This window comes from Leucoraja erinacea, chromosome 15 (genome assembly GCF_028641065.1).
Source record: "Leucoraja erinacea ecotype New England chromosome 15, Leri_hhj_1, whole genome shotgun sequence".
In the NCBI taxonomy this organism is placed as follows: domain Eukaryota; kingdom Metazoa; phylum Chordata; class Chondrichthyes; order Rajiformes; family Rajidae; genus Leucoraja; species Leucoraja erinaceus.
The window spans coordinates 37,410,407-37,432,786 of record NC_073391.1 but is presented as its reverse complement, the minus strand read 5'-3'; the positions used below and the strand labels follow the sequence as shown (position 1 = coordinate 37,432,786).

The 22,380-nt window shown below is 38.8% G+C and overlaps 1 protein-coding gene across 1 annotated transcript in view; it reads right to left on the bottom strand.

The window, feature by feature from the left end:
* Positions 1-22,380, bottom strand: part of jmjd1cb (jumonji domain containing 1Cb) — a 115,642-nt gene that overhangs the window by 10,856 nt on the left and 82,406 nt on the right. The window contains 10 exon segments of the mRNA XM_055647189.1: positions 341-512; positions 801-1,082; positions 1,646-1,845; positions 6,528-6,639; positions 7,937-8,058; positions 8,459-8,551; positions 10,263-10,415; positions 10,865-11,079; positions 13,098-13,299; positions 14,853-17,017. Coding sequence (XP_055503164.1) covers positions 341-512; positions 801-1,082; positions 1,646-1,845; positions 6,528-6,639; positions 7,937-8,058; positions 8,459-8,551; positions 10,263-10,415; positions 10,865-11,079; positions 13,098-13,299; positions 14,853-17,017 — 3,716 coding nt within the window.

The window sequence follows — 22,380 nt, the reverse complement described above, 5'->3', positions numbered from 1 at the left end:
ATCAGTTATATTTTACAGTCATCATAAAAATGCGACGGATATGACTGAATGCAATGGGCAACCTGGAAAAAGTAGACGAAAATTGAATTCTCTAAAAAGATTGTGCCAAACATATTTTTCCCATAGTAGAGATGTTCATCTATGTGAAACAACATTCAAAGTTACACCAATTTAAGTTTTATAATCGGGTTTCCAGAAACGTCAAAGTAGACACTTTCTGAAGAATCACCCATGCTTGTGAGTGTGTGAAATCAAAAATTATTTTGCAAATTAAGAGTCCAAATAATTAATCAACCTTATTACAATCACTCCAACCAAATCATTTGCAAGTGATACTTACTCGTTAAATCTTCAAAACCATCCCAGAAGTCTTGAATTCTCACACCGGATACGATACTGCCATCTTTGCAGTTAATTAGGTCAACCTTCTGGTCTGCAAAATCCTCATTGAAGCTTTCAGGTTTCCAAATGTTGGAATTTAGTTTTTTGTGCACTCCAGACACAAGAACAGGCTGTAAATTATTTTATTTATGATAGGGAGATGAGAAGGGAAAATTGATTTTCAAGAGAATATTTCCAAGTAAACAATATCATAATTTCACATGAATTAATTTCCCAATATATATATATTGAACCAACAACATCTAAATATTTGACATTACTAACATTTTTTAATTAAAGCATCGTCTTTGTCATTTCTCAATAATAAATCTCTAACAATAGCCATAAACCCAATTTCAATGGTAAAGTGCCCAATATTTAGATCTGCTTTGATTTCTGCAATCTGAATTTGTACAGACCTGTTCTTGTCTCCAGCATTCTCTGAATATCTTACAATTGCTGGGATTCCCAGAATCTTGGAGCCACAGTACATTTCCCCCACAAAGCCAAGAATATGATTCTTCAGGATGATTCTTGCTGATGGAACCTAAATTTAAGTTTTTAATTTCTTTTTGCAAATGTTGATTTGTTTCTTCTTTCCCATGCAATTTCTCCGATTTACTTGCTGGGATTTTATTTTCCACAACTGATGCAATTATGTCATCTAAGAGATTCGGCATGCTTCTTGCACCTCTGCCAATCTACAAGGAGTAGCAAAGAAAGCAATGTCAAATACTCATCAAGTGTATGTACATAAGCTAAGACTATCTTGATACAAATATAACAAGCCTACTGTACTCACAACATTTTGTTGATTATAACCCACTTAGTTTGAATGAATTGTCTGTGTGTTCTGCTGAGTCTCTAACTCTAAAGTACGGGAATGCATAAAACCAGCGCCATTGAAAAATAAATCAGCGGGTTGAAATACTTTGAAATGCACATTATATGTGACATATGTGATATGCAATATATAGTTATATAATGTGAAATACACATTATATAACAATTTCTACTATACATTCATTGTTTCGTAGCTCGTAACAAATCCATTTAATGCCTTTAATATAGAGGACCATGGATAAAGTTAATATTTCTATCAGAAAATAAAACAGACAATACATTATCAATTCATTATCATGACAGCAACAGGTTGTTAGATTTAAACTAGCTTCCCTCTCCAAGTGCAGCTGTACAACATGAAAAAATGGTTGCACTACAAAATGGAAAACCTATAATATCCACATTATTAAATTCTACTTACAGGTGTCTCTGCTGAAAACACTGGGGCAAAGGCAATACCAGCATCAGTTGAGCCTAATCGCAATTTGCCAGCTGTTGCAGTAAGTAGATCCCGCAGAGTTGACCCCGGTTCATTCGTGGCAGCCGTTTTGCAATTCTCTGTCTTATCCATTTGGTTTATTTCAACATTCAGTGCCTTGGACATGAACAATTCTTTGTTTTCTATAAACAGTTCAAAAGAAAAACAGATGTTTTACTTTGACATTTTGCATGTTAATATGGATTTGTTTTTACTACGACCACCACATCGCTGCAGGATATAAACATATCATCGGACATATATCACCTAATTTGTAGAATTATGAAAATGAACCATTAGTAATTTTACAACTAACTATGCTACCAATCTAACACTTGATATTGTTGGATTTTTTTTAAATGACATTTAATTACATGCTCAGATATATTTCCTTTTCAATCTGCCCATTTATACTATAGTGGGAACTTATCTAAAGTTACTTAGAAATATGACCCAAAATATTAGCACATACGATTTACATCAAAATTCCATATGCAAGAGAGCAAGCAGGCTTTGCCCATTGAAGAAATGTCGTAATGACATTTGCGAGTTGTCGAGGCTATCCCTCAAGGTAGAGGATGATGGTCTACATTCTGTTGTTTTTATGGACTCTCAGGTGGCTTTTGAGTCCAATCCTGGCTTTGAAAGTTCTTCGACATTCAGGACAGGTAATTCCAGAGGGCTTTGGTTGTTGCTGCCTCTCTTTCCGTTTTCTCTTTTCTTCTAATTCTGCGCCTCTCTTGGCTTTGAAGGCCGTTGTTTCTTCTTGGATGCTGGTTCACCAGAGTTTCCTGTCCTTGGCATTGGTTTCCCAATTGTCAATGTCGATTTCACGTTTCTTCATGCTGGCTTTTAAGGCGTCTTTGAATCTCTTCTTTTGTCCGCCTCTTTCACATTTGCCTTCTTTAAGCTGGGAGTAGAAGGTTTGCATTGGTAGACACTCGTCTTCCATCCGAACGACATGACCAACCCATTTTAGTTGGTTCTTGATGACGACGGCTTCGATGCTAGATGTTTTTGCTTCATTCAGCATGCTGACGTTGGTTCTTCTTTCCCAACTGATATTTAAGCTGCTTCGAAGACATCGTTGATGGAACTTTTCAAGTGTTTTCAGATGGCTTCGATATGTTGTTCAGGTTTCTGATGTATACAGGAGCGTTGGAATCACCATGCCACTAACATTTTGGTGTCTGTTCGGATGTCATGATTATGAAAGACTCTCATTCGAAGACGTCCAAAAGCTGTTCCAGCACACTCAAGACGATGTTGTATCTTGTTATCAAGGTCGACATTGGAGGAGAGGTGACTTCCAAGGTATGGAAAGTGATCCACATTTTCCAGGGTTGTTTCACCAAGTTGAATTGATGGGTTTTTTTTCTGATTTGTCTCAGTTGGTGACGATTGGTAGATAACCTGAGTCTTCTTGGAGTTGATGGTAAGTCCATCGTCCATCAAAATTCCATTGTCCATCAAAATTCCAAATGCAAGAGAGCTGGTTTTGCCCATTGAAGAAATGTCGTAAATGACAGTTGCGAGTAGTGGACTAATGTCATGATGCTTTAGATGATACAATCAGCACTTTGGTTATTTAAAAAAAATACAGCTATTCGCTGCTTGCAATTAGAGGCATTCCTTTCTAGGTAAATCAATTATAAATAACAGCTCCAAAAGTTACATGTTGAATTTAAAGAATAATAGAGAAAAGACTATGGTTCAAAGTGTACATTGTGGAAGGAAATAGAGGAACACATTTCTTCATCAGTGTACACCCAAGCCAACAATGTAATAAATAAGATTAGATTGTCTTCAGGGAAATAATATGAGCAAGTGGAATGTACTTCTGTGGGAAAGCGTTCTGAAAATAAACAGGCAATGAATAATTAAAGACAAATATTTGTGATTAATCAGATATATTTTTCCTGCTTTAAATCATAAAGTGAACAACAAATGAATAGCAATGTTCAATGACTATCCCGTGGAAAATATCTTGCCTTTAGACAATCGACAATAGGTGCAGGAGTAGGCCATTAGGCCCTTCGAGTCAGCACCGCCATTCAATGTGTGCATGGTTGATCATCCCCAATCAGTACCCTGTTCCTGCCTTCTCCCCATATCCCCCGACTCCGCTATTTTTAAGTGCCCCATCTAGCTCTCTCTTGAAAGCATCCAGAGAACCTGCCTCCACCACCCTCTGAGGCAGAGAATTCCACAGATTCACAAGTCTCTGTGAGAAAAAGTGTTTCCTCGTCTCCATTCTAAATGGCTTATTCTTAAACTTTGGCCCCTGGTTCTAGACTCCCCCAACATCGGGACCATGTTTCCTGCCTCTAGTGTGTCCAAACCCTTAACAATCTTATATGTTTCAATGAGATTCCCTCTCATCCTTCTAAACTTCAGAGTGTACAAGCCCAGCTGCTCCATTCTCTCAGCATATTAAAGTTGAACAGTCAAAAGACTTGCCTTTATAATATGAAATGATGCAAATTAAAATTCCCTTCTGTTTATATCCATCTAAGGGATTCAACCACCTGACTAATCCATTCCTGAATCTCTGCTTTGCTCCATTTTGGCTCATCTGCCCATCTCCAATTTCCTTCACACAAATTCAGTAAAACTCAGATAATTGATTATTCCAACGATTTAGCATTAGGCTCATTCGATTATTTCCCGCATTCTCTTTAGACACCACTCCCTGTCTCCCTTTAAGGACCTGTCCCACTTTCACGACCTAATTCACGACCTCTGCCGAGTTTGCCCGTGACTTATACTCGCAGCATGGTCATCACGAGGTCATAGGTAGGTCGTAGGCAGGCCGTGATGCTAGTCGTAGGTACTCGTGGCATCAAGTAGGTCGGGGCGTTTTTTCAACATGGTGAAAAATGTCCACAAGTAAAAGAAGGTCGTGAATTAGCCCGTGAAAGTGGAACAGGCCCTTCAGACTCATCCCGTTACCGCATTTCCTTTTATCTTATCAGATCCTGTTTGTTCATTACCTTTGGATTCACTGGGGCCCATTTCCATGCATCCTTTAGACTGGTTGGACCCTGTTCCTGCACTCCCTGTAGACTCACCAGAATGTTTCTGTATCATATACCAATTGCAAAAGGTCCTGTTTAAATTCATCTAAGCTACTCCAATAGCATCTCCCAGACGTGCGACCTATGCTGCCAAGGACAAGCCAAGAAAACAATACCCTTTCAGGACCTCTTCCAGCCACACACAATCCTTGGTTAGTAATGCATTAATGCTCCTTCATCATCACTCAATCCAAGTTCTGAAACTCCTTACCAGCAGTACTGTCAATACTTGACTTCAGTCATTCAATATTGTGGCACATGAGCATCTTCCCAAGAGAAATGCTGGCCTTGCCTGTACCCAAGCTGCTGTAGGAACTCAGTGGGTCAGACAGCATCAGTATGGAGAGAAAGGAATGGTACATCTTTTGGCTTGAGTTAGTCAGTCCTGATTCAGGGCCTCAACCCAAAACGTCAACCATTCATTTCCCTCCTTTCTTACCCAGTGAGTTCTTCCATCAATTTGTCTTTTGCTCCAGATTATAGCATCTGTAGTATTTTGAGTCTTGTAAATTATTCAGACATTGTAGGAATGCTATTTAGTATGAGAAGCTGGTTTCAATAACTTAATAAGCATTAGCCTGCCTGGTGAAGCAAGGATCACAAGGCATCATTCTAATGGCACATAATTATTCTGGTATTACTGCCAATTTTGCCCCACCAAAACACTGCGGTTGGAAATTAATTAGTTATCGGATTATTCTGGGGACTATGGTTGATACAAAACATTTATTACAATGCTCAACAATTAGCAAGTTGCAGAACTTACTAATAATTCATTTGACATAAACTAGATTAAATAAAATTTGAAGGAGAAGATCTGGCAATGTCTACTTATTTGTCTCAGTGAATTTAAGAATTATAATCATTATCATTGTTCTTATTTTCATATGCAGCACATACTGGTAATGATCATGTGGCTGCCATTTACACTTCTACTATAGCCATTATGCTTCTTCACAAACTTATTAACCCCATTTTTTAATGCACCATCGTGCATTCAATCACTCGTGCCCTTCCACCAATGAAACTTAACCTTTTATCCATTCTGTCTCTTTCTCTGGCTTTGTTCTCAATCAAAACTGTCACATCCTTGACATTTACCTGTTTTGACAAGTTTGAAGGCCACAATATTAATCCTGCAACACTTAATAAACCTGACTTGAACAATTCCAGCGTTTTGCCATTACATCAGTCGCATGTTTTAACTGAGATTTCCTCAAGCATAAAGTGCTTCCTGCAATTTCCCACATTGCTGTCATATAAAAGAGAACCTCAGCTGGAAAAACAAAAACAGTGCATAAACCTACGGCTAATAGGAGTTGGTAGCATACACTTTGACATTTAGCACAAATACCATTGCTTAAAGTTCTTTGGCACATGGATAACATTAAAAGCTGTTACATTAAAATTGAGGGAGTAAATAATTGAGTTTTCATTTTAACTTTTTACTCTTTTACAAAGTGTTTGTGTTTAATTTTTATTGTGTTTTTGTGTGTTCTTTTTTCATTGTACCGCTGCTGGCAAATTCATTTCACTTGCACTTTATGTGCAAGTGAAGAATAAAACTGATATTGATTCATTGATAATGATATTGATATTCTGCTAAGACTAAAGTGGTCAAAGAATCTTGGCAACTTTTGATTTTTTACTGTATTTTTTGATTTTTACTATCCATTTATCTTTCTTTTCTATGGCTTTCCATTCTATTTGCCATTAATATTGGTAAGAATCAAATGGTGCAAACTTACCTTCCGCAATGATGTGGATCCTAGGGCTACTGGAATTGTCATTAGCCTCTGGGTTCTCCGATGTTGAAAGTTGTTTAGCCACTGAGTTGATGGTGCTGCGATTTAGGACACACTGCAGAATCAGGCAAAAGAGATGACAGAAAATAGAACACTAAAGTTAGAAAATACATTAAAAACTAGTCAAGGCCTTTATCTCGAGGGAAAACACAATACAGGTCCTGCCCTGCTTATAAAGGTCCGACCTATGTGCAGCTGAAACACGAATAAATTGCAGATGCTTGCCATAGAGGGAGTACAGAGAAGGTTCACCAGGCTGATTCCTGGGATGGCAGGACTTTCATATGAAGAAAGACTGGATAGACTCGGCTTGTACACGCTGGAATTCAGAAGATTGAGGGGGGATCTTATAGAAACTTACAAAATTCTTAAGTTCGGGCAAACCTTAGACAAATCTACTTACCTAGGTCTGGATACAGATGGGAGATGCAAAAATCCCACCTTCTTTATTGCCACAGGTATAAGAATATAATATTGTAACTACAGACTCAACACTGTGGAACGGCACAGTGGCACAGCGGTAGAGTTACTGCCTTACAGTGCCAGCAACCCGGGTTTACTCCTGAGTACGGGTGCTGTCTGTACGGAGTTGATATGTTCTCCCTGTGACTGTGTGGGATTTCTCCAGGTGTTCTGGTTCCCTTCCACATTCCAAAGACGTGTAGGTTTGTAGGTTAATTGGCTTCAGTAAATCGTCCTTAGTGTGTTGGATAAAACTTGTGAGCAGCAGGGTGATCGTTGGACAGTGCGGACTCAATGGGCAGAAAGGTGCTATTTGTGGTGCTATTTCTCAGTTCATGTTGCGTTGTTTAGTTTATTATTAAATAATCCATGGGAAAATCATTAACTTCTTAAAACTTTATAATTTTTTAATCATTTTAGCCCATTAAAAAGCTCCAGTGTTGACTACATCCTTTATGAATATAATCTTTCATGGTGTTCTGATTTGTCTTCTTAAGTGCTTTTGGTGGGAATATTTCATCCTGGTAATTTCACCTCTTGAGATTCAGGATTTACAAATATGTCGAATATAATCAAAAGTTCAAACTTCCTTGACCAAAATTATAATTTCCCTCCCATCCAGGATGAAGTATTTTTATCACTTGTTTAAATTAGTTGATGACATTGTAAGTTGATATCACACCACAAGAGAAATATTTTTCTATCAACCACCAGTATTTATGTAACCTCAATATAAGGCTCTGAATTCCTGAAGTAAACTTTTCATCCAGAGTGGCAGGAATACCTAATGTGCCTAAAAAGGAACACCTAAAATAACAGAGGTTTACCAATCCAAATAATTACTTGTATTGAGTAATAAGAAAGCTGCATTTCACCATACTGTACTATACCTGCAAAACTCCATTTGTTGTAGAGAGCTTGGAAGGTTGTACATTTTGTTCCTTAAAATAACCTGCAGAAATGTTCCAACTGTCCTTGATGGAATGCACTACCTTTCCAATATCTGTCAAAACTAACAGTAAAGAAAAGAAAAATTTGTTTGATGTTGTAAGAGCAAATTAAAATATGCACAAGAATTGTTCAGGTGACGAGTAGTGTTATTTAACATTTCACACTTTGCTCAAGAACTTTTAATAAGTAGGAATTCTATTTTGACTCAAATTTATTATGGCAGATTTTCTGCTCTGAAATATTATTTTTCGCAGTGTGATATTTCCATTTAATAATGAACAAAATTGTCCTTGCATTCTAGGATAAATAAATGGTCTTTCCTCGGGCACAATCATAGTATACCAACAGAACAACTTAAAACACGACAAAGTAATTGTGCATAATTGATTCTTGGAACTTTACATGCTTACCAAAGGTTTTCTGAAATAGATTCATAATTAAACTGCAGATTGGAAACTTACCAGAACCAGGGATAATCTGTGTTGGCATCAGGCTCTTTGGATCATGAACTTGACCTTTGACACACTTCAGCCAGACATAAATTTCTTTAACAGCTACAATTATAAAAAAAAGGAAAAATACACTTATGTAAAATGAATCTTTGTTAAAGAGAAGATCGAATATGAACAGTTATAAAGGTTCCATCACTGAAGAACACGTTCCAAGTGATGAAAACAGAAATATTTAAGGATGGCACAGTGATGCAGCTGTTTTTGCTGCTACCTCAGTGCCAGAGACCCAGGTTCAATCCTGACATCGGATGCCATCTGTGTCAAATTTACACATTCTCCATGTGACCACGTTGGTTGTCTCCAGATGCTCCCATTGCCTCCCATATCCCGAGGACGTGCGGGTGTGTAGGTTGATTGGACTCCGTAAATTACCTCTAGTGCATAGGGAGTGGATGAGAATGTGGAATAACATAGAACGAATGTGAACAGGTGATCGGTGGTTGGTGGGCCCGTTTCCATGCTGTTTCTTTCAATCGATTTATTCTCATGAACCAATTTATTCTTCTAAAAATAAGCTACCTGTCCACTGGGTCTTATGACTGCTGTTCACATACTCACTAGCAGAACTATATTTATGCTGCTTGAGCTTGCCCTGGAACTACATATACAGTACTCTTTCACAGTGGTTGGCCAATGTATATTGTTATATTGAGAATGGGAGAATCACAGTTCCCGAAACCTTTGAATTTACATTTATTTACCAATCGATCTCCAGTGAACTTTATAAACCAAGTTTAACAACATATTGGACTTCGCACTTGAAGAGATGAAAGACAAATCCGCCCAAGACATCTCAAACAGTTTTATTCCAGAATTATTTTACACCTTAAACTGAGCTTTAACTGTCAAAAAGATCACAAAATTATGCTAAGGTACCACAGATTATAACATAAATTGTTTTTAAGTTTCAAAACTATTGTACAAGTTTGTATCAATACAGGTTTTCATTGGATCAGATAGTGCAAATATTTTAGACAATCTATCATGAAAGTGCATTCACTGTTGTAATTCAGCCAATTTACATAAAGCAAGGTTGTACAAACAATGATGCAACCACGTGATACACTTTTTTGACACTTCTTGAAAGATTTATGGCCAGAAAATGAGAATTTCAATCACTAGTAATAATTATCAATGAACCAATTAGCCATTTTAACAGTTAGAAGGGTTTCGGCCCGAAACGTTGCCTATTTCCTTCGCTCCATAGATGCTGCTGCACCCGCTGAGTTTCTCCAGCTTTTTTGTGTAGCCATTTTGACACTTGCATTACAATTTATAACCATTTTAATTGATGGAAACTGATTTTTGAGAGAATTCATAAATTTCTCGGAAAGAACGATAGATCAATTCAAGCAACATTCAGGTTTCTGAAAAAGTTAATCTTTCATTACTACTGAATGCCAAGTATCTTAATTACATATACAGCATGTAGATATTACACAGTATATGCACAACTAGAGTATTGAAGAAGTCTCAATATCATAGCACATTTTCAAACATCATGATCCAATTTTCACAAAACAGCACAGATTTAACATTTCACACGCAGAAGACCCTATAGGCTGATAAATGCATGACTTGGTATAATTCCAAGACTTGCATGGATCATAGTAGCATAAATGCAAATGTGAAATCACCAAAGATTTTCATTCCAATCCATAAAAAGAATGGCCATTCCATCATCAAAATTACTGAATAATGATTATTCCTTACATACTATCTTCCTCATGAATCGGATTGATTCGGAACTGACCTTTGGAACCCCGTCTTTCCTTTGCTTCATAACAGTCCAAACAGACCACAAATCCGCATTTCTGGCAAACCCAATGGATATTAAACAGTGTGGCTTCACAGGCATCACACATTTCTTGAACTCCTTTTACTGCTCTCTTCCAGGCTAGTTTGGCTGAAATACAAAATAAACAATGTTACTATACACAGAAGCTTTCAGTTAATAGGGAAAAGTTCACCAGTTTTGACTGCATTTTGTTTAGGCTATATCGAAAATTATTAATGTTTAAAAGTAATAATGATGAATGTATTAAATGTTCTATGAATCATAAAAGCAATGTCATATCTGGCACAATATAAAAATATACTGAGGCCCATATCAGAAAACATGCAAATAGGACAATTTATCCACGCTATCTATACTTACAATTTCAACATTTTCTTCCAAAACACAAAGATCTATTTCCAATTCTTGACGCAAACATCTTTGTCAACTCAACATTAATAACCAATTCGGTAGTACCATTTACATTGCAAGAATTTAATAAAATTGCACATATTAAACATATCAAAATAGAAACCTCAGCACTCTGACTGAAATGGTCATTAAGGTTTAAATATTACCATCTGGTTTAAACCATGTCATAGCAGTCTTCTCAGATCTCTCTATTTGACAAAATTTATCTCCAACATTTTTCAATATATATTTGGAAGATTCGGTGTCCAAATTCAGATTTGTGGTATATCTCGGTAACCACAAGTTTACTGCTTCATCATCATACTGGTCAGGAGTTGAAAACCCGTCTGCCCTTAGTACTGTATTCTTACTGAATGCCAGTCTGAGAAAATAAAAATGAGAAAATATAACAACACAAATTACAATTTATTGCTTTCAATAAATATAACTTCTTTCTCAGAAACTAAGTGTGGAATCTCAGCACATTAGGCATTTTTTTTTCAATTTGAGCCATCTACTTGAACTGCCATTCCTTTTTTCTGTGAATGCCTAACACCAAATCTTTATCCAATTATATTTTAAATATCTTATATTTTAATATAATATTGTAACTACAGACTAAACACTGTGGAACGGCACAGTGGCACAGCGGTAGAGTTACTGCCTTACAGTGCCAGCAACCCGGGTATACTCCTGAGTACGGGTGCTGTCTGTACGGAGTTGATATGTTCTCCCTGTGACTGTGTGGGATTTCTCCAGGTGCTCTGGTTCCCTTCCACATTCCAAAGACGTGTAGGTTTGTTGGTTAATTGACTTCAGTAAATCGTCCTTAGTGTGTTGGATAAAATTTCTGTGCACCAGCGTGATCGTTGGACAGTGCGGACTCGATGGGGACTCGATGGGCAGAAAGGTGCTATTTGTGGTGCTATTTCTCAGTTCATGTTGCGTTGTTTAGTTTATTATTAAATAATCCATGTCAAAATCATTAACTTCTTAAAACTTTATAATTTTTTTAATCATTTTAGCCCATTAAAAAGCTCCAGTTTTGACTACATCCTTTATGAATATAATGTTTCATGGTGTTCTGATTTGTCTTCTTAAGCTCCAATAATTTTATAATTTGTTGTCGAAATCAGAAACGTATTAACAAATATGTTAGAATTTTGTTAATCTGACCTCAGTATCTTCGTGTTATAATTATTTGTTTATATCAGTTAAAGAAGGGAAATAAGAATTTATTTTTAGTGTTGGTAAAAATTCAATTACTCCTAATCTATATTTACTTTGCTTTCAAAAGATGAACATTCACTCACCATCAATGGCAATTTTGCGCTACTCAGATGTATTATTTCAATTACTTTTTTGTGGTCTTTTTAAAATTTTGTACATTAGAGTATCAAAAGGTAAAGGAGAAATCTAATTGTGTTCATCATCCTCACTGGTCTAGCGGTCCCCTAGCCAGAGGAAAGGGAGTGGAACAGAGAGACTGATGTGTGAAAGACAGCACCGGACAAGGGGCCCAGTAAGTGAAAAGGATGTGTTGCAAACATCATCTGGTGAGCTAGAAGTGAAACTACCAGGATTTCTGAATAGTCTAAAAGCAAAGTATAGATATTTAAAAGGTTTTGCTCCAGGTTACCCACGTGGTATTATTATTGAATGAATGAACAAGTTTATTGGCCAAGTATTCACATGCAAGGAATTCGCCTTGGTGCTCCGCCCGCAAGTGACAACATGACATACAGTGACAGTTAAGAATGATACATAAAACATTATTGAGAGTTTTCAGACAACACAAACACATACAAAGCAGCAAGAAGCAGTACACCGTGGCAGCCATCGTCGGCGCTAGCAGCAGCAGCTACACTGCAAGCAGCTGCACTTATTCTTCTCGTTTATACATGGCAGAAGAGTTGTACTTATCGGATACTCAGCATTATGTTTTCTCGCATAACCTTTGCCTTGTATAATCTATGGGTCTCCTTTGTGTTCTTTTCATTGTTGTTTTTTTCAGTGTTAATCACCTTTGCAGAAGATATGTTCCAGAAATCTTTGCTCTCAAATGTTTGAGCACAGCCAAACTGATGTTGAACTTAGTATTATTCTCTCTGAGAACTAAAACCCCTTGTTATATTATGCATCTTGTGCTCTTAAATTTTGCAGGTCTAGAATATCTCAGATTATGTAAACTAATTATCTCCTTATCCCTTTTATAAAAAATTGAAAAATTAGTATTTATGGATAATAAATAATTGTCTTCTTTATTATTTATGCCGAGATGCTAGACCACGCTCTGAATTATGAAGTTAACTTGATTTGTTTCAATTTAATCAGAAAAACGAGCTTTTACTTTTTTTGTTGCATTATGATTGTGTAGAACCCAAACTCATATTTACATACCGGCGAAAGTAGTAGAATCTGCAGAATACAGCTGAATGACTGAATTCCTCATTTTTTCTATAACGAATCATACGACATTCTCTGCACTTTTGAAGATTTGAGGCTATCTCAGAGCATGAACCATCTTGCAGAAAAGATTCTCCAGACTGCTTGAGCTTTTTAACTTTCCTCCAGTCTTTTAAGACAGAGCGTGGTAAACCATCTGCAAAAGTAGAACAAACATTTTAAGAACTACAGCACAGAGTATGAGTCATACAGTACAGAAATGGGCCATTCATCCCACCACATATATGCTGACTGTTGTACCTATCTTTACTGACCCCATTTGTCTTGTTAGGTCCATAGCCTTCTAATCCACAGTAAATCAAGTGCCTGCCTAAATGCCTCTTAAAATGCTGTGATTGTATCTTCTTCCAGCTCATTCCAGCTATCAGCCATTCTGTGTGAAATACATTTTCCTTTTATCGCTAAACCACCTCTCTCTTGCATCAAACCATTGGCTTCTACCTACCTTAACTAGGCCTTTCATAATCTTGTATATTTCTATTGGGTCACCTTTCAGCCTTCTTTGCAGAAAATACAAATCCAGCCTATCCAATCTCTGCTTATAACAAAAGCCCTCCAATCCAAGCAACATCCAGGTGAATCTCCCCTGTACATCTCCAGAGCAATGACATTCTTCTTGCAGTAGAATAATTCAAAGATCTTAAAACTAGATCAGCTACCCAATGCAATTATGAAAAGAAATCCAATACATGTTAATTTGTGGGTTGATAGGTCAGAACTGTCTGTAAATGTGGTTCACTAAACATGTCCCTTTCTGCAAGGGACATGTCATTCAGTTAGCAATTAATTAGCAATTAATTAGCAATTTTGATTCCATAATTGACTCCTCATGGGCCTGTCCTATTTAGGCGATTTTTCAGTCGACTGCCGGCGACTGTCAAGTCGTAGCAGGTCGTTGAAAAACCAGCGACTGGAATGGCGACTGTCAGAGTGGAACATACATACACACATCGATTCCTTCAACAGCCAGTTGTAGAGGCGGGGGACAGGGCAAGCGGGGGGGAACGCTGTCTGAGTGAAAGGCCAATGTGATACAGACACACACCGCAATGAACAGGAAGGTTGGCGCTGTAATTAAGATGGTGAAAGCACAGTGTACGGGAAGGGTCACTTAAGTCCTTTAAAAGAGGGGGTGAGACGTGATGGGGAGAAGGAGTGGAGCCAACTTTTAAGAAGCCAGAGATATACAGCTGTGAAGCTCGATGAGCCAATGAAATTCACCAGTCAGCACCGGCGACAACCTACTACCTCCTGGCGACCCACTACCACTGCACCTATGGCACGAGAATTCTCACTATTCTTCAGGGCAACATGTTGAAAATTTAGTGGCGACCAGAATGAAGCTGCGACTAGTTCTGAGAATGCGGGAACTACTCACGACCATGAAGATGACTCCCCGGCAACCAGCCGCGAACATGCGGCGACCGCATAGTCTCCTGTAGTCGCCTAAGTGGGACAGGCCCATAACTTTAAGACCAAATAATAAAATAGTACTGCCCTGTCATCTCAACCTTGATCACATGAACAAATATTAAAATGAATAGTTCATTCAAATGCTTGGTTATCCACAAGACTTATGTCAACATTTCACAACATCCAATTATCAGGGTACATAATTACTACATATTAATAATTTGGAACTATAAATGCAAATCAAATTATACATTAATTGAACTTTAGCCGACTTACTGCTCTGAAGTTTATTTTTCTTTTCCTTTGTATTCCTATACAATGTGCCATTTGGCTTTATTTCCACGTCCTCCCTCTCAGTTCCAGCTTTTCGTCTTTGCAGGTCATTTTGTCTCTTTTTGTAGGTTGGTTTGGGTTGGCGTTTGACACGGTGCTCCAATTTATGTTCAAATTCATCTGATACATCGAAGTCATCTGACACCTCAGATTCATAAGTTCTTTTTGTTCCTCTGGGCTTTCTTTCTTCCTGCTCACCTTTCCCTTCATCAGGTTGAGCCTTCTTGTCTAGATCATTTGTTGTGGAAGCCGACGAATTAATCGTAATTGGCTTCTTTGCATCATTCCCTGTAGTCCCTGAATTTTCAATTTTACATGTGTTTTTGTCTTCTTCAGAATGTCTAGTTAGCCAAGCTTTTTTAAGTTTTGTGTGAAAACTTGGTTGATTGGATTGAGGAATCTGACCATTAGTGACAGAATTTACTTTGCAAAATAAACCTAATGTTCCAGTATTTTTGGGAGGTAGAGATACTGAACTTTTATAATATTTAAGACTTGCAGATTCATTATTATTAGGAAGAGTACTTCCAGAGAGGGCCATAGCCAGCGCTGCTTTGTGTTTCTTCAACTGGTAATAATCAGTTGTGCTTGAGATTCCTGTGTCACTTTGCACAGTGCTTCCTGTTCTTGCAGCAACTGCTAAGCAAATTGCAGTAGATGTGGTATCAATCATGCATTCTTGTACCTGTGTTTTGAAACGATCTGAAGATTTGGGAATAATTTGTCCTGCTATACTATTGACTGGGGTGTATAATTGACATGAGGGTGTATTTGTTTCTTCGCCACTTACAATGTTAATTGGTGTGGCTACAGAAGTTGAGGGGCAAGCACTGCTATTATTGAAAGAGTTGGTGACAGTGCTGAAGCTTGAATTGGTGTCTGGAAGAAAAATCTTTAACTTTTTCTCATGTTCTCCACTTGCAGTATCCAAGTTTAAGTTAGGCAATATAACTTTACATACTTCTTTGAATTTTGAATCAAATAAATTTGTTTGCCTTACTAACCGTGCAGAATCCTTGGCAGTACATTGAATTTCGGCTTTAATTTCATGCTTAATTGTGGACGATGGCCTTACAATTACAGATGCTGGGGAAACTTGTATTATATCGCTGTTTTTGTTTTCCAAATGGCAAACAGGCTTACGAATAAATCCTGTAGTAGTGTTCCAGCTGTCATTAGAAGCGATTGTTTGATTGTTTGTGCAATTTTTTACTCCGGGCCTTGGCTCTGGCAATAAAGTTGGAGGTTTCTGCAAATCAGACAGCTTAGCCGCATTGACAGGGAGTACTGGAGTTAAGGTCGGTGGGGACAGATTGCGGTAATTACCTTCCTTCCGTTCCATAATGTGATGAGATGGATGATGGTAAATAGGGGCTCTTTGCAGAGATGGCATACCTCTCATAGAATTTGATGGCAAAACTGGCAACTGTTCTGTCGTTCCCCTGTGATCAGATGTATTTGAGATGGCATTCTGAGAAGTCACCTGATGGGAAAACTGTTCTGTATGTTTGCCACCTGATCCCTCACCTTTAGGTTGATGCTTAATAAGTGGAGGTGGTTTGGAAAGAGTCTTATTATAGGAAAGGAGAGCATGGGTTGAAGAATTAGTTTTCTCAGCATAAGGACATGCATCTTTAGACAGATACAACCGAGGTGGCTCATTTATAATACTGTTTGACAAAGTAGTAAAATAGTTGCTCTGGGGCATAGAATGAGGTACCGAGTTCTTTGATGCATAAAGTTGGATTGCATAATACTTAGTTTCTCTATCTTGTTTTATGTTCTGGGGTTTTAAATCAGTAGGCAAAGATGGAATTCTAGAAAGGCCATATTTCACACATTCATTTGGCTTGACTGTGGAAGCAAGACGAGCTACTTCAATGCTCTCCTGCAGAATCTTACGACTCTCTTCTTTATACATATTGTGACTGTCAATTTGTTCCGGGAGTGATCTTTTTGGCTTGTTCTGACAAAGAACGGTGTTCATAAATCCTTGGGTCAGCTGGCTTTCCACTCCGTGTGAATGTCCATCATGATTAAATTCAAGCTTCATTTGAGCAGAAGTAACAGAATGGAATGAATCAATTACAGTTTTCTTGTCAATTTTTCTATTTAAAAAGCAAAAGAAACAGATGCAATGATTATAACAATGATTTCCCTGGCAGAATATTCACATTCAAATTTCTGCAATTTTTTTTGCATAAATATTCATTTTCATCTTATAACACAAGCATGCTTTAAACATAATAATTCATTTGTTAATGAATCAAAGTGAAAATAACTTTTATCCATTGCATTGTGTTTCAATATTCCACACACAGCATTTGGACCAGTCATCAGATAGAACTTTAATTTATACAGTATTTTTCACGGTCAATAAATTCCAAATTATAAAGCCACAAGAGTGACTGCAGATGCTTGTATCTGCAACAAACTGCTGGCAGAACTCAGCGGGCCAAGCAGCATCCATGGAGGCAAAGGGATGGTTGATAGTTTGTCAGAGACCTTGTTTCAGAACCAATCCTTCACAGATGCTGCTTGGCCCATTGAGTTCCTCCAGCAGTTTGTTCAAATCACATAGATTCAAAGTTCAAATCAATTTTTAAATATTAAGTTGTGGTGTATTATATGAATTGCACGGTCAATTATTTAAAACTTTTCTCATATGTTTCTAAATGCTTCTTATCATTATATTTATAAAGCATGAAAGTGCCTTCTGACCACATGGCATCAGGTCAATTAGTCGGCAGGGCTTATTTCTGTTTCTTTGCACATGAGGCAAATGCAATGAGGTGACTGGAAAGTGCAGTCGAGGTCCAGCATTTTCCAGCTCAGCAACAAGGTTATCAATGCTCACCCTCATTAGGTTGCAAATCATAGACCAACGTTCAGTGTCTGAATGCATAGTCAAATGTATTGAAAATACACTTTTAAAAATGTAGAATTTTATTTTTTATTTTAATAAACCCTGGAGATATATATTTTAAATATTTAACTATCCTTTTTTCTTTTACTGCACAAATCAATCACTCCCCCCCCCCCCCCCCCCCTTATTTTCTTTTCTGTACTACTTGGCACTCTAATTTATACTTCCTAGTTTAGACACTTCCCTCCTCATTAATAAAAGGAGTTCCAAGCCATTGGGAGTGAAAGGGAAAGTAGAACATGGCAGTAAGCTGGCAAAAACATAATTGTAGGACCTTATCATGATATGCAAAATGGAAAAAAAAGTAACATTCAGCAGCAGGGCAGCTTTGAAGGGCCTCGTGGCCAAGCCCTGCTCACATTTTTTTGTGGTCCTGATGTTTTTACAGGATGAGTCAGGATAAATGATATTGCGGAAGAAAAGAAATATTGTGTCTGTCTGTCCTCATAAAGGACAATGCAGGAAACCTGAAAATGGTGAACTATACAAGTTTAGAGTAAATTAATGTTAGTTAAATAAAATCATACTGGAGAAATTAATAGAAGTGGAAGATAAAAATCCCCAAGACCAAAAGACACACATCCTTTTGAAGGAAATGCTGTGGCAGGTATCTTTAAAAATCACATATTCTAGAAATGAGCTGAAAGATCAGAAGGTAGCAAATGGAACCACACTCTGTAGGAAAGGAGGGAGAGAGAAAACACCAAACTATAGACTGGTTAACATCAGTAACAGTGAAAGTAGTCAAATAAAAGTAGGGAAATGGGCTCTTTGGTCCAACTTGTTCCTGCCAACCAAGCTGCCCAATTTTGGTCGGCATGGATGAGTTGGGCCATAGGGCCTGCTTCCATGCAGTATGACTATGATTTTATACACTTTCCTTAAGATCATCTTTCAGCCTCCTTCTCTCCAAGGAATATAGCAGAAGGGCACCTCTGGGAGGTGATAGATGGCACATTTGCAGTGGTCACAGTTGAAGGTGTAGATTGAATAGGCCACTGGTCCGTGAGCAAAAAACATTGTTGGAGGGACTCAGGCAGGGGGTGAGGCAGCATCTGCCAGTAGAATGGACAGACAACCTTTCGGATCAAATAGGAGGATATATACTGTAAATAGAAGGACACAAAGGAATGTTGAAGAGAGACCTAGGGGTCCACGTCTAGTTTCTTGAGTGGCAATATCAGTCGATTGGATGATAAAGGCAGCATATGGCATACTTGCCTTGGAGGAGGTTCACCTGCACCTCCTCCAACCTCATCTATTTCATGCTCTAGGTGTCAACTGCTCTACATCGTTGAGACCAAGCGCAGGCTTGGCGATTGCTTCGCCCAATACCTCCGCACAGTTAACAAAACTGATCTCCCGGTGGCACAGCATTTCAACTCCCCCTCCCATTCCGAATCCGACCATTCTGTCCTCCATGGCCAGAGTGAGTCCCACCGCAAATTGGAGGAGCAGCACCTCATATTTCGCTTGGGTAGTTTACATCCCAGTGGTATGAACATTGACCTCCAATTTCAAGTAGTCCTTGCTTTCTCCCTCCTTCCCCTCCCCTTCCCAGCTTTCCCACCGCCTACTGTCTCCGCCTCTTCCTTTCTTCTTCCTGGCCCCCCGCCCCCACATCAGTCTGAAGAAGGGTCTTGACCTGAAACGTCACCCATTCCTTCGCTCCATAGATGCTGCCTCACCCGCTGAGTTTCTCCAGCATTTTTGTCTACCTTTGGACAGATACAAGTAGGTAAGGCATAATACGATCCTAACGCAGGCTAATGGAATTGGTATATATGGACAAAATGGTTGGTATGGGTGTGGTGGGCCAAATAACCTATTTCTACTGTCCAACCCCAAGGCTATGACGATGAAAATCAGTTGAAGTGGTTAATTTGGCTTCTCAGTAGAAAAATGTGACATTGTCCACATTGGTAGAGGTAGCAAAAAGGTGAAAGAATTTTAAATGGAGAGCGATTAAAAGATGTTAGTGCTCAGACATACTCACAAATCACTTAAAGTTAACACACAGATATAGCAAGCAATTCAGAAGGCAAACAACAGGAGAATTTGAGTACAATTATTATTAACGAGAGCCATGGTAAGACAAATCTGGAGTAGTGAATACAGATCTGGTCTCTTGAGGCAAAGACTAATATATTAGCAATAGGAATGAAGCAATGGTGAACAAATTAATTCCTGTGATGTAAGATTTGTCATGAGAGGAGAGAATAAGCAAAATGGGCTTAAATGAAAAGACTGAGAGGACATTACATTGAAAAATACAAACATTTTAAGGGACTTTACAGGGTTTAGTTTAGTTCAGTTTATTATTGCCACATGTACTGAGGTTCAGTGAAAAACTTTTGTTTGCATGATATCTAGTCAATGAAAAGACTACATGATTATAATCGAGCCGGTCAGAGTGTACAGATAAAGGATATAACATTTAGTGCAAGATAAGGTCCAATTAAAGATATGCTTAGGAAGGAACTGCAGATGCTGTTTTCAACCAAAGATGGACACAAAAAGCTGGAGTAACTCAACGGGTCAGACAGCATCTCTCGAGAAAAGGAATAGGTGGGGCTTTGGGTCGAGACCCTTCTGAAGAGGAAAGTTCAAAGGTCTCCAATGAGGTAGATGGGAGGTCAAGATTGCACTCTAGCCGATAAGAAGACCTTTCAATAGTCTGATAACAGCTGGGAAGAAACTGTCCCTGAATTTGGAGGTATGCGTTTTCAAACTTCTGTACTTCTTGCCGGGACTCTTGATGGGAGAGGGGAGAAGATGGAGTGACCAGGATGTGACTGGTCCTTGATTATGCTGCCGACCTTGCTGACGCAATGGGAAGTGTAGATGGAGTCAATGGAAGGGGGCTTGGTTTGCGAGATGACCTGCACTACATCTGCATCTTCTTGCAGTCTTGGATGGTGCAGTTCCCAAACCAGGCTTTGATACATCCTGATAGAATGCTTTCTACAGAGCATCTGTGGAAGTTGGTGAAGGCTGTTGGGAACATGCCAAACTTCCTAAGTCTTTTAAATAGAGGCATAGGTATGTTTTCTTGGTCATAGCTTCAATGTAGCTGGTCCAGAACAAATTGCTGGTGATATTTCTTCCTAGGAACTTGAAGCTTTCACCACCTCAATTTGGCACCATCATTGTATGCTAGGGAAATGGCATGGACCCTGTGTAGCAGTAGTCAGACTGCAGTGGATCAAGGCTGCTTGGTAGGCTAGAGTTAATGTGTCATAACCAGCCTCTCAAAGTACTTCATTGTGTTGTAATGCCAAGGCCACTGGACGGTAGTCATTAAGGCATGAGACCTTGTTTTATTTTGGCACTGGGATGATAGTGGTCTTCTTGAAGCAGGTGAGTACCTCAAGAACAGAGATGGGAGAGATTAAGATGCAAGGGTAGATGTCAGGTTGATGTTTCCCCAGGTTGAGTTGTCAAGAGACAGGGTCACAGTCTCAAAAAAGGGTTTGACCATTTAGGATAGACGAGAAGAAATTTCAACAGCCAGTTTTTTTCTTCTTCAAAGGTTCACATCCCAAGAGGGCTGTGGTGGCTCAATTGTTGAGTTCAAGACAGATGGAAAATTTCTCAGATATTAAGAAAATCCAGCGTTATGGAAAAAAGCAGGAAAATGGAGCAAAGGTAAAAAAAAAAAATTAACCATGATTATTTTTCCACAGCAAAGCAGGTTTGGTTCGTCCACCAGTTCCTGTTCCTTTGTTCCAATTCAATGGACCAAAAGTAGTCTGTGTGTAAATGTCATGGAGCCATACAACATGGAAACAGACCCATCTTTCAACATTGAGCCAAAGCCTTCCATGCCGACAATTCGTTCTCATCTAGACACTTGTTAAATGCTATCAGCAACTCTGATCCCACCACTCTGTCAGTCAGTCTTTTCCAGGTAGTCATCAACCATCAAAACGGTCCCCCTTAGGTCCCCTCTAAATCTCTCACCGTTACCCTAAAGGGCCTGTTCCACTTGGCCGTCATTTGCGCGCCATTTACGTGACCTGGTAGCGTCTGGGTAGCGCAGGGACGGGAGAATGGAGGAGTGTGGAGTTGCGCGTGGTATCGCGCAGCGTGCCAGGATTTCGTGCTGCACGAAATCTTCGCGCGCCACCAGCCTGTCGGGTAAATGACGGCCAAGTGGGACAGGCCCAGGACAGGGTGACGTTTCGGGTCGAGACCCTTCTTCAGACTGAAGAAGAGTCTCGACCCGAAACATCATCCATTCCTTCTCTCCAGAGATGCTGCCAGTCCCGCTGAGTTACTCCAGTGTCTATCTTCAATTTAAACCAGCATCTGCAGTTTTCTAATTGCTAGCACCACTCAAGAAACTGGAACATTTTAGAAAATCACCATAAATATCATAAACTGGGTAAATATCATAAACTGGGTATTCAAATGACGTCACGCGCTCCAGACGGCTGTGCGGACGTATGACGACGCACGCGACTGTCGCGCGTAAGTTACTACCGGCCTGTCACGTAAATGATGGCCAAGTGGGACAGGCCCTTAACAGTCTTCTAGTTTTAT